The sequence below is a fragment of the Camelina sativa genome, chromosome 8 (assembly GCF_030686135.1).
Source record: "Camelina sativa cultivar CO46 ecotype springtype chromosome 8, ASM3068613v1".
Taxonomy (NCBI): Eukaryota; Viridiplantae; Streptophyta; class Magnoliopsida; order Brassicales; family Brassicaceae; genus Camelina; species Camelina sativa.
In genome coordinates this window covers 4,401,845-4,418,016 of record NC_141887.1, presented here as the reverse complement: position 1 = coordinate 4,418,016, position 16,172 = coordinate 4,401,845, and the positions used below count along the sequence as shown (strand labels likewise).

At 37.5% G+C, this 16,172-nt stretch overlaps 1 protein-coding gene and 1 non-coding gene across 3 annotated transcripts; both read right to left on the bottom strand.

Annotated features, from left to right (window-relative positions):
- Positions 1–2,009: 2,009 nt before the first annotated feature.
- LOC147939669 (small nucleolar RNA R71) lies at positions 2,010–2,116 on the bottom strand. Its single transcript, XR_015564901.1, has one exon. It is a non-coding gene; the product is annotated as a small nucleolar RNA R71 (small nucleolar RNA).
- Positions 2,117–12,845: 10,729 nt separating this feature from the next.
- On the bottom strand, positions 12,846–16,050 carry LOC104706178 (lipase). Of its 2 annotated transcripts, XM_087462293.1 has the most exons (11): positions 15,702–16,050; positions 15,528–15,606; positions 15,040–15,122; positions 14,751–14,816; positions 14,606–14,653; positions 14,449–14,516; positions 14,294–14,366; positions 14,047–14,211; positions 13,762–13,956; positions 13,525–13,616; positions 12,846–13,332 (listed from the first exon to the last, which is right to left on the bottom strand). In XM_087462293.1, exons 2-11 carry the CDS (start codon positions 15,601–15,603, stop codon positions 13,113–13,115), a joined length of 1,086 nt encoding a protein of 361 aa, XP_087318419.1. In that variant the 5' UTR covers positions 15,604–15,606; positions 15,702–16,050; the 3' UTR covers positions 12,846–13,112. The 2 variants fall into 2 exon arrangements, with proteins under 2 accessions (XP_087318419.1, XP_087318418.1); XM_087462292.1 differs by lacking the exon at positions 15,702–16,050 and having other exon boundaries at positions 15,528–15,627.
- Positions 16,051–16,172: the final 122 nt, after the last annotated feature.

Below are 16,172 nucleotides of genomic sequence, written 5' to 3'. Positions count from 1 at the left end.
AGGATGTTTTTGAGTCTTTACAGGTTTTCTAGGATTTTAGCATGGATGGAGCAAAGTGAAAAGATTTGGATCATTTTGGAGCAATTCATCAAGGAAGAGAAGTTGGATTCGATTCAGAGTGATGGTGTGTCGATCGACACCACCTTGGTGTCGGTCGACACCCTGTTTTGTCTGCGAGAGAAGCCAAGTTTTGGAAGTTTTACAAAGTTTCCCGAAATTTTCCATAATTGCAACACAAGTTCCTGACGTGTTTTTGGACATATAAATAGTATTTTTAGGTTTTAGAAACCCTTAAGTTATTTTCTAGCAAGTTTTATTTTTCTGGAACCCTGTGAGATTTTGAGAGCTTTGGAGAGAGAGATCTGCTTTGAGAGAAAAATTCTTGAACTCCCTTTTACTCTTTTAATTTAAATTGCTTATTATTCAGAATTATGTTTTGTTCTTCATTAAACATGTCTGAGTAGTTTGCTTGTTAGGTTCATGGTTTTTCACAGGGATTTTATGATTTATTAGATCTGTTTATTTAGGATTCATTATCTTTCTAGATCTTCATCATAGGTTGTTCTTCATATTAATTCTTGATTGATCACCTAGAATTAATACTTTAGGAAAATAAATTGATATGAGAATATAATCGATTTTCCTGATTAAAATCTTTGATGAGCAAAATTACTTTCTTCAAAGAGATTTGATTTAGTAATTTTGTGAACAATCTAAACTTGAATTTAAAGCTGATTTTTAACCTAGAATTTTACAAAGAGATTTGGATTTTCTGGTTTTAAATTTAGATAATATTTGCAGTGAGAACTAATTTATTTTACAAAAGAGTTTAGAGTTCTAGATCTGTTCTTAATTGCTTGAATCCTAATTATTTCATGATTTAATAATTTGTAATTTCCTGAGAAATTCTATAGGCCTAGCTTTTTGATATTCTGAATTTACAACAGTTTAATTTAATATTTTGAATTACCTTTTTAATTTAAATTATCTTGTTTAGCGTAATTCATAAAATTCTATAATTTATTGTGTAGACTTGAGTCCTTGTGGAATTCGACCCATAAGTACTACAATGATCTCTTAATTTGAGAGAGTAACTCTAGGGTTTTAATTTGAGCTTATCAAATTTTGGCGCTGTTGCCGGGGACTCTTTGATCTACCATTAGATTTGAGTTTTAATTTCGTATAAATTTTTCTTTTTATTTTCTACTTACACGTTTTTGTTTTTCTTCTCTTTGGTGGTTCAGGTACATGCCTAATAAGCCTAACACAAGGAGCAACAAGACTGGTCCTACTGTGAAGCTTTCAAACCAAGAGTTGGGAAAACTTGAGCGTGAAAACCAAAAAGCAGCCAAATCGTTGAAGATGGTTACACAATCATTTTGATTCGTGATGAGGATGGTGCTTTGAGGGATCAAGAGGGCCACTTGTGCAATGAGCAGGGCCAAAAGATTGATGCTGAGGGCAACGTAATTGCTGAAATCGTTGTCGGAGACGTGCAGGACGATGGTGTCGATCGACGCCAACTGGGTGTCGATCGACGCCAACTGGGTGTCGATCGACACCCCCTTCTAGCAGACGAACGTGGAGCTGCAAACCACGCTAATAACCCAGTTCCAAGACAGGAGAACAATCGAGACTTGATCAAGACCATTGCTGACTACAACCGGGCTGATCTTGTGTATGAGAACCGGTCTGCTATTGTTCCTCCTCCATTCCAGAGGAATGATTTTGAGTTGAAACCTGCATACTTTCAACTAGTTGGGCAGAGACCTTTCTCTAACCTGCCCAATAAGAAGCCTTTGGAACACATTGAGCATTTTGAGGATCTTGTGACCAGTATCAAGGCTAATGGAGTGACTGAGAATTACATCTACTGCAAACTCTTTCCTTACTCACTTGCAGGAGAGGCATCTCAGTGGTTGAAGCAGTTACCAGCTGGATCTTTGACATCTTGGCAACAAGTCAAAGTGGCTTTTCTCAACTACTTTTATGATGATGCAATGTTAGATGAGCTAAGAGTCAAGCTGTCCTCCTTTAAACAGAGATCAGATGAGGCTTTCAAAGCAGCTTGGGTGAGATTCAAAGCTTATCAGAGGGACTGTCCACACCATGGTTTTTCAAGAGTGCAGCTGTTAAGCATCTTTTTCAGAGGAATTGACTGGGAATATCAGCTAGCTTTGGATGCTGCAAGCCATGGAAACTTCAAGACAAGATTTCCAGAAGATGCTGAAGCTTTGATTGAGAATTTGGCTTCCAGCAATAACACTAAAAGAGTAGATACTGAAAGGAAGAGATTGCATGGAGGATTTGATTCAAACCAGCTAGCTTCTGTTAATGCTAAGCTTGGTTCAGTTCATAATCTCCTGGTCGGTAAGAAATCGGTTCACTTTGCTGCTGAAGTTGAGACATTTGAGCCACAACCTAAGACAGGGAATGAAGAAGTAGATGTCAACTTTGTCTATGGAAATCAGGGTCAGAGATTCGGTAATCAGCAAAGCAACAAGCCTTACAGTGGGAACTCTTTGGGCTACACTACACTCCTAAGCCTGATTTTCAGAAGCAACAACAAGGGAACAACTTCACAAGGACTTATGGGAACTTTTCCTATCAGTCTCCACCTCCACAAACTCCTTCTGAGAGTAGAATGGAAGTCATGCTTGAGCAGCTTCTTCAGGGACAAGAGAATACGACAGTGACATTCAATGGGAAGATTGATAATGTCTACACAGAGCTTACTGGAAGGATTGATGCACTGAATGTACATGTTAAGCAATTGGAGAGTCAAGTGGCACAGACAGCTGGGTCTGTTAAAGGGCAAGATGGTTTTCTTCCTGGAAGAACTGAATCAAACTCCAAGCATGCTTGCAATGCCATATCAGTGAGAGATGAAGATGCTGGTGCAATTGTTTCTGCAGAACATGGAGAAAAATTGACCAAATTCTTGGGTTCAGATGATGGTGTCGATCGACACCACCTGGGTGTCGGTCGACACCCCTCTCAGACAGAACCCGAAACTGCAAAATCTCAGGTTCCAGCTGCTGAGAGGGTGTACAAACCGAAGATTCCTTTTCCTAAGCCAAGAAAGTCCAAGCAGGAGATGGAGGAAGCTAGATGCAAGGCAATGATGGATAAGGTGATGATTGAGATGCCTTTGATTGATGCAGTAAAGCTTTCACCACCACTTAAGCGGTATGTGAAAAGAATGGTATCCAATGGTTTGAGCCCTGAGGAAGGAGCTTTGCTAACTAAGCCTGTTCAAAGGAGGAAAAAGTGGAAGCAAGAAGTGGTAGTCTCTGAGAGAATGAGTGCAACAATTCAGTGTAGGACTGCAAAGAAGTTACCAGATCCTGGAAGCTTTGTACTTGATTGCTCAATCTCATCAGGAAGGTTTTCTCACTCACTTTGTGATCTTGGCTCTAGTATTAATCTGATGCCACATTCTGTTGTTGTGAGACTTGGGATGACAAAATTCAAGCCAACTTACATTTCTCTTATCTTGGTGATCGCTCCCGAAGATTTCCTGAAGGTGTTTTAGAGGATATTCCAATTAAGGTTGGAAATTTCATGATTCCCACTGACTTTGTGGTGCTGAAGTATGATAAAGAGCCTAAAGATCCTCTCATCTTAGGAAGATCTTTCTTAGCTACAGCTGGTGCTATCATAGATGTGCATAAGAGACACATAACACTGAATGTGGATGGTTTGGATATGAAATTTGAGATGGATAAGCTAAGGAGGGCTCCTACTATTGATGGACAAACTTTTTCAGTTGAGGAAGTTTCTGATATTCGAGCATCAGGCTCAGTGTCGATCAACACCAACTGGGTGTCGGTCGACACCCCTCCACGACCGAGCCCACACTTGACCAGAACTAAGAGCTCGCAAGACATTCTCTATGCTTCAAGTCAGAAAGCTGTTCCCAAGCAGAAACCTCCCAACTCCACACTCCATAGTCCTCAGGTAAGGCCAAGGTATGCATTTTCTTCACCCAAACCCCCTCCTATCATCAATAAGAATTTCAAAGATACAAAAACTATTTTGCAGTTAACCAAGCCACGAGATTATCGTAGAACGCTTGTTTCTTCTGTTGATGATTTTGTAGAACATAAGAGAAGCAAACCCATCCCTAAATCACGCCCTGGTCCGGATCCTCATGTCCTTGGTAGACCTCACTCTTCTACTGCTTATACACCACCTTGGATGAAGAGGACATTTTCTCGGAGGCATTCACTGCCACGTTCTGATCCACCCGATGTCTGAGCTTCAACACAGTCAAGCTAATGACTGAAAACAAGCGCTTAGTGGGAGGCAACCCACTTATAGGTTTTTCTTTTCCTTTTGAGTCATTTTCATTTTTGCATTGAGTCAGTTTTTGTTTGATTTTTGTTTGAAATTATGAATTGTCTATCTATCATGTTGCTTTTAACTTGTGTTTGAGTGTTTCTTAACAGAATAATCATCCAAGGATTGATCCAACAAAACATCAACACAACTAACTGCAACTAACAAGGAGTTACGGCCAAAAACCACCATTCATGATGAGTGTCGATTGACGCTGAAATGGTGTCGGTCGACACCGCTGGGTAACCCGAGAATCAGTTCATCTTTTCGTTACAATTTCCATACATTTTTGTTTCTTTTAGCTTTCTTCTTACTTGATAACACTGGGGACAGTGTTGTTTAAGTCTGGGTGATGTTATCTACTAACTACATTTTTGTTTTTAAGTTCCAGTTGTGTCAGTCAAAACCATAAAGTTTGAGTCAAATTTTTCAAATTTTTTTTTTGTCTTTGGGAAGTATGATCTTGATTAATGATTTCTTTTATTTGGCTAACACTCTAATGATTATTTGTTTATGCTTGATCTCAGAACTGAAGCTTAGAAAGACTAAGAACCTTAGCAACAATCTCGAAAGCCCTTATTCAATGGATATCTGATTGATCTAACGTTGTCTCAACTTTTATCAGGATTTTAACCGGATTTAATCTCTTATTTTGGGGTTGGAAATCAGTGGACTAGACTTCTTCTTCGGGCCATACAAGACTGTGCAATTTTTCAAAGTATGTCTCCCCTCTCTCTTCCCTTCAGTACTAAAAAACAAAGATCAGAAAATAAAAGAAGAGAAGGGAACAAAAGATGAGATGATTTTGATCAGTTTAGAGAGGTAGGTAAATTACATGTGACCTCATTATTCTACTCTTGAGTCAAATGATCACACAAAGTTTGGAAACGAGGGGTAGGTAAATTACCAATGACCCCGGTATTCGCTTACACTTTTGATTTAAAGAAAAAAAAAGAGAAAATGTTTTAAAAAAAAAATCAACCCCTTGGAAGTGAGAAAAGGGAGAGGAAAGGAGATGTATGGAGAATGTCTTGGTCTGAAGAGAGTCCATATGCCATTGATCGATATTCTTTTGGTAAGAATTCATTTTATTTGTGCTTTATATTGACTAATGAGTTGACAATGGAGATTTCAGAGATTCCAAAGGACTGTGGGATTTGAGTAAGGAATGTTGATGCTTATCATGGTTAAGTATAAGAAGTAAGTTCTTGAGTCAGGTAAATGTAGAGTGCGAATAAGAATCATCATGCAGTTGAGTGAGTTCCCACTTTTCAAACCTCTTTCACAGGTCTAAACTTATTTTTTGCTTGAGGGCAAACAAAGGCTAAGTCTGGGGGAGTTGAAATATCATGGTTTTTGTGGTTTTTAACCATGATATAAGGACTCTTTTAGAGTCTTTTGATTTGTTTTCTAGGATGTTTTTGAGTCTTTACATGTTTTCTAGGATTTTAGCATGGATGGAGCAAAGTGAAGCGATTTGGATCATTTTGGAGCAATTCATCAAGGAAGAGAAGTTGGATTCGATTCAGAAAGTTATTTTCTAGCAAGTTTTATTTTTCTGGAATCTTGTGAGATTTTGAGAGCTTTGGAGAGAGAGATCTGTTTTGAGAGAAGAATTCTTGAACTCCATTTTACTCTTTTAATTTAAATTGCTTATTATTCAGAATTATGTTTTGTTCTTCATTAAACATGTCTGAGTAGTTTGCTTGTTAGGTTCAGGGTTTTTCACAGGGATTTTATGATTTATTAGATCTGTTTATTTAGGATTCATTATCTTTATAGATCTTCATCTTAGGTTGTTCTTCATATTAATTCTTGATTGATCACCTAGAATTAATACCTTAGGAAAATAAATTGATATGAGAATATAATCGATTTTCCTGATTAAAACCTTTGATGAGCAAAATTACTTTCTGCAAAGAGATTTGATTTAGTAATTTTGTGAACTTATCTAAACCTGAATTTAAAGCTGATTTTTAACCTAGAATTTTACAAAGAGATTTGGATTTTCTGGTTTTAAATTTAGATAATATTTGTTGTGAGAACTGATTTTTTTTACAAAAGAGTTTAGAGTTCTAGATCTGTTCTTAATTTCTTGAATCCTAATTATTTCTTGGTTTAATAATTTGTAATTTCCTGAGAAATTCCCTAGGCCTAACTTTTTGATATTCTGAATTTACAACAGTTTAATTTAATATTTTGCATTGCCTTTTTAATTTAAATTATCTTGTTTAGCGTAATTCATAAAACTCTATAATTTATTGTGTAGACTTGAGTCCTTGTGGAATTCGATCCCTAAGTACTACGGTGATCTCTTAATTTGAGAGAGTAACTCTAGGGTTTTAATTTGAGCTTATCGAAACCTTACCAGGAAAACCCATTGGGACAAAACCATGGTGAAGGAAAAAGAGTACAGCACGCATTACTCCCCCTGTTCCAAGCATCCCTAGAAGTCCTTAAGTCTCCGTATTCCAATCTGGTGTGTGAGCTTCTTGAATGTTGACGTCGGTAAAGATTTGGTGAAGAGATCGGTTGACTTGTCACAAGAAGGAACTTGTACCACCTGAACTTCTCCGGCCTTTTGTAGTTCATGTGTGAAGAAGAACTTAGGTAAAATATGCTTTGTCCGATCTCCCTTGATATAACCTTCCTTGAGCTGTGCGATGCAGGCCGCATTGTCTTCATAGATAATTGTAGGCTCATTATCGTCGGTCATGCCACAATCTGTCCTGATATGTTGAGTCATCGACCTCAACCATACACACTCACGGCTGGCTTCATGCATTGCCAAAATCTCTGCATGATTAGATGATGTGGCCGCAATGGTTTGCTTCATAGAACGCCACAAAATAGCTGTACCACCGTGTGTAAATACATAGCCGGTTTGAGACCTAGCATTATGTGGATCCGATAGATAACATGCATCAGCAAAACCAACTAAACCTTCTTTGTTATAGTTAGTATAATATAAACTCAAATCTGTCGTCCCTTGTAGGTAACACAATACATGTTTGATACCGTTCCAGTGCCTTTGGGTTGGACAAAAGCTAAATCTAGCTAGGAGGTTCACGGCAAAACATATGTCTGGTCTAGTGTGGCTAGCCAAGAACATTAACGCTCCTATTGCACTGAGGTATGACACTTCTGAACCGAGAATTTCTTCATCGTCCTTCTTTGGACCAAATGGATCACTATCCAAATTCAAGCTTCTCACAACCATTGGGCTAGGCAATGGGTGAGCTTGGTCCATATTAAATCTCTTGAGTACCTTTTCAGTATATGCCATTTGATGCACAAGGATTCCATCATTTATGTACTCAAGTTGCAATCCCAAACAGAATTTAGTCTTGCCTAGGTCTTTCATCTCAAATTCTTTCTTTAGATATTCGACTGTTTGGGCGATTTCCCCAGAGGTTCCTAGGATATTTAAATTATCCACATATACTGCTATTATTACAAACCCTTTGTTTGCAAACTTCTTTATAAAAATACATGGACTGATGGGATCATTCTTATAGCCTTCTTTAGCTAGGTACTCACTCAATCTATTGTACCACATACACCCACTTTGTTTAAGTCCATAAAGGGATTTGTTTAGCATTATGCAATATTGTTCTCGAGAACCGCTCTTATCTTTGAGCTAAATACCCTTTGGTAATCTCATATATATCTCATTATCCAGTGGACCATATAAGTATGCGGTTACAACATCCATTAACAGTAAATCCAGTTTTTCTCTTATAGCCAGACTTATTAGAAATCTAAAAGTCGTTGCATCCATCACAGGGGAGTATGTCTCCTCATAATCTATTCCTGGTCTTTGAGAGAATCCTTGTGCGACAAGCCGTGCCTTATATCTCACGATTTCATTATTCTCATTTCTCTTTCTTACAAAGACCCATTTATGTCCAACTGGCTTTATATCGAATGGTGTCCTTAAGATCAGACCAAACACATTCCTTTTCTTTAATACTTAATTCCACGTCGATAGCTTCTTTCCATTTTAACCATTCTGGTCTTTGAGTGCACTCTAAAATGGACGTGGGTTCATGATCCTCATTTATTTCAAGTGCTACCTTGTATGCAAATATTTCATTGATGTCGACATCTTTTCTGTTCCATTGAATTCCAGACATGATATAATTTATTGAGATCTCATTATTATCAATACCATCAGGACTTTGAGGTTCAGCGTCCCAAACCTCATTCAGTACCTTAGGATTTGCCGCGGCCATATCTGTTATTTCCTTAACCTCGGTTTGATTTGCACCTTTCTTAGATTTCCGAGGGTTCTTATCTTTGGAACCTATTGGTCTACCATGTTTCAAACGGGCCTTAGACTCTGTAGCAACTTGATTATTGTGTTCCTTTTGAACATCAATACGTACTGGTGCATTACAAGCTGGTATGTATGATTTTATTACTCTCTTAGGGTCAACAAAGGAATCTGGCAATTGATTAGCTAGCTTTTGCAAATGTATTATCTTTAAGACCTCTGCATCACATGCTAGAGTCCGAGGATCTTGCCAATTTAAGGATGTTTGATTCCATGAAATTTCTTTGACCAGCTTGTTTGTCTCTCCACCTAATTTGGGAAAGTCGGTTTCATCAAACTGACAGTCCGCGTATGTGGCCTTAAAGAAATCACCGTAGTTGGCTCAAGATACTTAATAATGGTGGGAGAATCATATCCAACATATATTCTCATCCTCCTTTGAGGTCCCATCTTAGTTCTCTATGGTGGAGCAATCAGTACATAAACGGCACACGCGAATGTTTTTAGATGGGATATGTCTGGCTCATGACCCGTTAATAATTGGAATGGTGAATATTTATGCTCACTAGATGGCCTGATGCGTATAAGCTCTGTTGCATGTAATACTGCGTGTCCCCAAGCCGACACAGGAAGCTGCGACCTCATGAGTAATGGTCGAGCAATTAATTGGATCCGTTTAATGAAGGATTCAGCTAATCCATTTTGTGTATGGACATGTGCCACAGGATGTTCCACACTCACCCCATGGACATACAATATTCATTAAACGCTTGGGATGTAAATTCACCAGCATTGTCTAGACGTATAAAGTGGAAAATCTGGAAAGTGGGCTCGCAGACGTATAATCTGGGCCAGCAATCTAGCAAACGCAAGGTTTCTAGTTGACAATAGACAAACATGCGACCATCTACTTGATGCGTCGATTAGGACCATAAAATATCTAAACGTCCCACAAGGTGGGTGTATTGGTCCGCATATATCTCCTTGTATCCTTTCCAGAAAATTTAAAGTTTCTTTAGTAACTTTTACTGGTGATGGCCTTATAATGAGTTTTCCTTGTGCACATGCTACACACGTGAGATTCTTAGGAATAACTCTTCCCCCTTTTAGAGTGTGCCCTTTAGATTTTATTATCAGCTTACGCATCATGTTAGAACCTGGATGGCCAAGCCGGTCATGCCATAAAGTGAATTGTTCATTGAACATTTTATTCATTGCCAAATTAGCCTCTATCATATTAATCTTAGCATGGTATAAACCAGTGGCTAGTGCAGGTATAGACTCTAGGATTTTCTTAGATCCTTGGGTGATTTCAGTAATAATAAGCTCCTTTTGAGCTGGTTGGATATAAGGCATCACTTAGTTCAAGATGTGTGTCTGGCCATAGCCTTCAATTATCTTGTTATACCCGCTATTGTGCTAATATTGGCATTGTTCTTGTCCTTAGCCATTTCTTAATATGGACAAGAATTATGTTTTAAACATAAACAAATAATTTTATATAAAATAATTGAATTTAAACCATAATTATAATCCAATGAAATTCAAAGTCATAAAACATAGAAATTAAATCAAGACAATCTTTAATTATTCTCTCCTAGACAATCCGAAGTTTCATAATCCAATTGGTCATCATTCTCATGGTCGAAATCTCCTTCACCATCGAGATGAACCAAATTGGCTTCTGGATTCTTTTTCAAACTCTCTTGATAAAGATCAATAAGATGCTTAGATGACTTGCACGTCTTAGCCCAATGATTCCCCATACCACATCGGTGACAAACCGATTTAGGCTTGTGTTGCGTTTGTGAATTCCGCGGCCTCTACCACGGCCACGACCGAAGTCAGACCGGTTCCCACGGCGGTAACCATCATAGTGGTTTCCTTGGTAATTGCCACGACCACCACGGCCACGGCCATGGTACTTGCTTTTATGGACGTAGTTAGTCTCTTTGGCTCTGTGGGTTCTTTGGGTTCTTTCTTAGTCAAATCGACTTTTTGGGCTTCCGGTAATGGGGCAGAACTAGGAGGTCTCATTGCACTGTTCATTAGCAACAACTCATTGTTTTGCTCAGCAAGCAGCAAACAACATATGAGACTTGCATAATTTTTGAAACCCTTTTCACGATACTGTTGTTGAAGCAGTATGTTATTGGTGTGAAAGGTTGAGAATGTCTTCTCTAGCAAGTCTTCCTCAGTAACCTCCTTACCACATAACTTAAGGATTGAGACTATCTTAAATAGCTCTGAGTTATACTCATCCACGGTTTTAAAATCCTGGATCCTTAAGTTTTTCCAATCAAATTGAGCCTTTGGTAGGAGCACCGTCTTTTGGTGTCCATATCTGTTTTTCAACTCTGTCCAAAGCTCAAGAGGATTCTCTATTGTAAGGTATTGGTTCTTGAGACTCTCAGCAAGATGATGGCGTATATGTGATATCGCCTTATATTTACTTCTTTCAGTGCAATCGTTATCATCCTCAATGCATTCGCATAGGTCCTTTGATTTCAGGTTGATCTTGGTGTCCAAAACCCATTGGAGATAGTTATCTCCAGACACGTTAAGTGCAGCATATTGGAGATTGTCGATCTTTGCCATCTATAAAATAGAAAACAGGCACCCGATTATTATCATGCAGTATTTGAGACCGAAACATGTAATTTTTTTTTCTATCTTTAGGCTATGTGGTATATATGAGAGCAAACCATACCGAATGTTATATTCTTGGGTCATGCAGTATTTGAGACCGAACCATGCCGTTTGTTATAGTCTAAGCCATGCAGTATTTAAGACCGAACCATGGATTTATTTTCGTTTGGGCTATGCGGTATATATGAGACCGAAACATGCCGATTATACTAGTGGATAATGTCTTGTTTATTTATATAATTTCGTGGCCTATTATATGCATGAGAATAGTCCTAGATAAATATAAGATCTAGCATGCAAGAATTTTCTTTTATTAAGTTTTTCCTTTTACTAAGGTTTTCCTTTTCCTATATAAGTTTTTCCTTTTCTAGTTTTTTTTTTTTTCAACCAAACATTTATAAATTAGAAAAGTACTCCAAGATTGGTGGAGGATTTTTCCTTTTCTAGTTTAGGATTAGGACAAAGGTTTTTAGGAAATTTTCTAGTCTTTTAGGATATTGTCTAATATATTTAAATTTCTTAAATATACTAGATAAAGCCAACGAATTAAATTGGAAATTTTTCTAATCGGTTTTACGGTTCTATGTAAAACATAGAATTAATCCTATTTAATATCTTAGATTTTAGGGTTTTGATTTTAGCAAACAATTACTAATAATCGGATTCAAACCTAGAACAAGCAATTTTAATAATTTCAATTTTTAGGTTTTAGTTCTAGGGTTTTCATGCCATCGATTTTATACAAACAATCAACAATCAACAGAATTTTAATCATGGCATAATTGGTTTAATTGCAAACAATCTAAAACAACCCTATAGCAATCCGATTTTAAGTTTTAGGGTTTTAAGGTTTTGGTTTGTTGATTGTATAATTGCAAGTTTTATTGTCCCATTAGATTTAAGAGATCATGTTCGATTCATAGGTTCTAAGGGGGTTTAGATTTATTTACCTTCCACCGTTTGGAGGTTGACTGGAATTGAACCGGGAGCTAAAGACCTCGGTTTTACTTTTAGCTTGATCACGAACCTCGGTCTAGGTAGGAGGAAGAACCGATCACGAACACAGCTTGCTTACGAACACGAACATATCTCCGAACAGGAACTCACCCGGACAGGAACTGACCACGAACTCGGACTAGTCACGGACGAGAACCTGATCACGAACAGTAGCCGACCACGAACACGGACGGAAGCTGATCGCCGAGCTCGGACGAACATGGACTTTGTGTGCGGCGACGGTTTAGGGTTTTAGGGTTTTTCTCAGTTGGAGTTTTAGGGCAAACTCGTGCTGATAACGTGTTGTAAACTAGAGAAACTCGAAGGAGGTTTTCTCTTCTTCTTATTATTATTAATCCAATCAAGAGTTACATATATATATAGTGAAAGGCAAAACCCAAATACATTAAGACTAATAAACCGACATAGACTAAAGAGGTAACCGATGGGCCTTATGATCTTGGACGTACATAAGCCGTGTATGGAAATTCACTCATCTGTATTTTACAACAATTATACATGTCATTGAAAAGGGATTTCGGGATCATTGAAAAATTGTAATTAAATGATGCAGTCAAAAAAATTACTGAATCTGAACTTTGATTGATAAATTGACTATACAAGTGTATAAATTCAAAGAATTTGGAAACCTTTGTGCCATGTACAATGTCATTATTAATTCACATATTAAATCCGTAATGAATTTAAACTAATAAAAATTTTACATACTACATGGGACCAACCTAGGACTTATTTACAAAGCCACTTGTTCACCTTCTTCACGACCACCAAAAAAAAATATGAAAGAACCAGCAAGCTTTCTTGTTCAAAGACTTGAATCAACCAACTTCTATGGACCAGAGATTCCAGTTTTTGATAGAATACTTGTTTTGATTGCGTATGCAGGAGGAGGTACTGTCCGAGACAGCAATATGTTACCCTTTGAATCTTTCTTGCTGTACTTGTCCATATCATGGTTCATTACTATGCTGCATTGTCTCCAAGTTTCACACATCAACTCTACCCCAAAGTACCTTAAATGGTCTGAAATGCTAGTACCCCTCACCGATCTGAAACAACAACAAGAACCAAAGGTTATATTGGATTCGTGTACAATAAATTGTCTGGTGCCCACATGGAACGTAAGGCGTATTGTAACGATTGTAATCTGGTAGTAGTATATAATGATCCTATGTTTACTAGTGTAGGTGTATCGGAGAGGAATTATATCGGCAAGCTGTTTCAGATGGATCAATAGTTACCTGCTGCAAGTAGGATCTTCACCGGTGTTGTCACAAACTTTTTCCAAACCAAAAAGAACAAAATTCGAAAAACTGAATTCTCTAACCCACACCTGCAACACAAAACACAACATTACTGCTTTCTTCATTTTTCCAGACAGTTTGGTAAACCAAGCATAGAAACTTTGCTCATATTATCTTAAAATTAAAAACTATTATTCTGGATAAACATCCATTCCACTGAGAAAGCGATGTTACCTCTGTTGGGAAATGGTGGTAAGTTTTTTGGGGGAAATGGAAATAATAAGGAGGCAGATGAGGGACCATATCACGGTCATGCGTGATCCGGAAGGTATTAGGCACAAGCAAACTGTAATAAGATGCAAAAGCCGCATTCCCAACACGAGGTTGCCCAAATGTCATAACCTGCACGTTTTCTTCTCCTTCATTTACCTGCGATTTATATCCCAATAAAAGTCATTAACAACTTCAAAGGACATAACAATATGATCTAAAAAGTTATTTCAGTTTAAGGATGATTACAACTAGGTCTAGCCCACAAAAGGAGGCCATGGCTCCTCCCATTGAATGACCAGTGACTATGATGTTGATGTTTGCTCCATAGGATTTCTTTGCTCGTTTTATTGCATCCAAAACTGCAGGTCGTACAGTTGTATTGTGATAAGCACTGTAAAACCCATGGTGAACCTGCCAATGTAGACAACTATTAAGAAAATCCACCTTTATACATGACCAACTCAATGAAAAAAAGCGTGCCGTTTATGGGTACCATTGCATCTGGCATATCAGGGTAGTTCAGATCGAGCTGTTTCCAAAATAAGTCTGAGACCCAATTTTGTATGCTGCACAAGTTTTGGGTTGACTAAGAATCAAGCAGATTTATGTAAAGGTGTAGCGTTTAGATTACAACAACGAGAATAAAACCTGTGTTCTTGAGTTCCCCGAAATGCAATAATGATAGCATTCAAATTCTTAGCCACCCCAACATATGCCTGTTGTTACAAGTTACATGTACTGATATTAATAACTGTTTAATGAAATAATATCATGTCCAGTTGTAGCTTATGATATCAGGGCAGACCTGTAAGCAGTGCTCAACATCAAATATTATCTCTATTACTTCGAAACCCTGCACCATAAAGAAAGTTAGAACTCAATAATTGGAGCTGTTATACACATTGTGGCTTCAAAGTTCAAATAGTGATCTGCTTCAAGATATGCTATACCTTTGTAAATCCATTGCATCTTTCACACGTCCACATGAAGAGTTTTGTCAAATCAGACTCATAGACCTGCATACATATTACAAACTTGATTCACCCATCTGATGTACTTTTTCAGCATAATCTATCCCATCTAGTAGTGCAAATATTGGTAACTGAAAATATGAATCCTTCTCATCTTGCAGAACATAAGTGATAAATGGTATGCATTCTATAGGGAATTACGTTGGCAAGGAAACACATTGTAACATGCCTTTTTTACTACTATAGTACTAATCTGCCATTAACTTACCGCAGAAGCATACTCAACAAGTGTTATGGCAAGCGTATGGTTGTAAACAGGTCGATCATCATCATCGCTCTTTAACTTGAGAACTGCAAAATTGAAGAAAGAAAGTCTTAACTCACTTGTAGCCTCACAAGTCATCTACCAAGTACATAATATTGTCGGTGTCATAAAGCTTTGAAATAAAAAACTTGATCTTCATGGTTCCTTAGGCATCATATACTAAGTCAATCGTGGATTGATTATGTTCAACTAATAAAAGAAATATGATAGAACATGTAAAATAGCCCTTAATGAATATAATCACTATTCAAGTGAGAAAAAAACAACTTCACATTGTATTGTAGCCAGATTAAAATTTCTATCTTCACAACCATTATGTCCATTACACAGAAGTATCAAATCTTAATGGAGAGTCAGCAAAACTGAAAGCTGAAATCCCAATTAAAAAAAAGGAAACAGACAGAGAATCATAAAAGAAGTTGCATTATTACCTCTACTACCAGATGAAAAGGAAAGAAGACAAGCAAAAATTGCCAGCAAGAACAACCATCTCTTTTGTTGTCCCATGTTCTGCAATAAACACATCCACATACGGTAAAAAATTGAGCTAAAACACACACAAAGCAGGATTCGGAAACTAATTAGCCATAATTAAGTATATTTACCTTATATATAACCAGAGACAAAACCCAAACTAACGAGGATTAGGACAAAATCCGAAACAGATTTTAGCAGCCAAAAGTCCCAAAAAAAAAAACAAAGGAACGAAAGACGCAATTGAAATTCTTTCACCACGGTTTTGGAAATTTCCGACGATGATCGGAGATTTTCCCCGGCTGAAAATGAAACGGCGATGACTTTTAAATATTATGTACAAAGATTGGGAATCGCAGAAGAAGAAATAGAAACAAACAACCGTAATTAAAATATACGAATATTCTGTTTTTGTTTTCTTAACTTCCACTTTCATCCTTTATACGTAAAGGTACATGAGACAAGCGTGTGGGGGTATTTCTGGAATTTTTAGTTATGTAGCGTGTCTCACAGCTGCTAGTGCTGAGGTGTCAGATACGTGATTCGCCAAGCTAAATGGATAAGGCGGTTATCCGAGAGAACGATAAGTTTTAGAAGTTGAC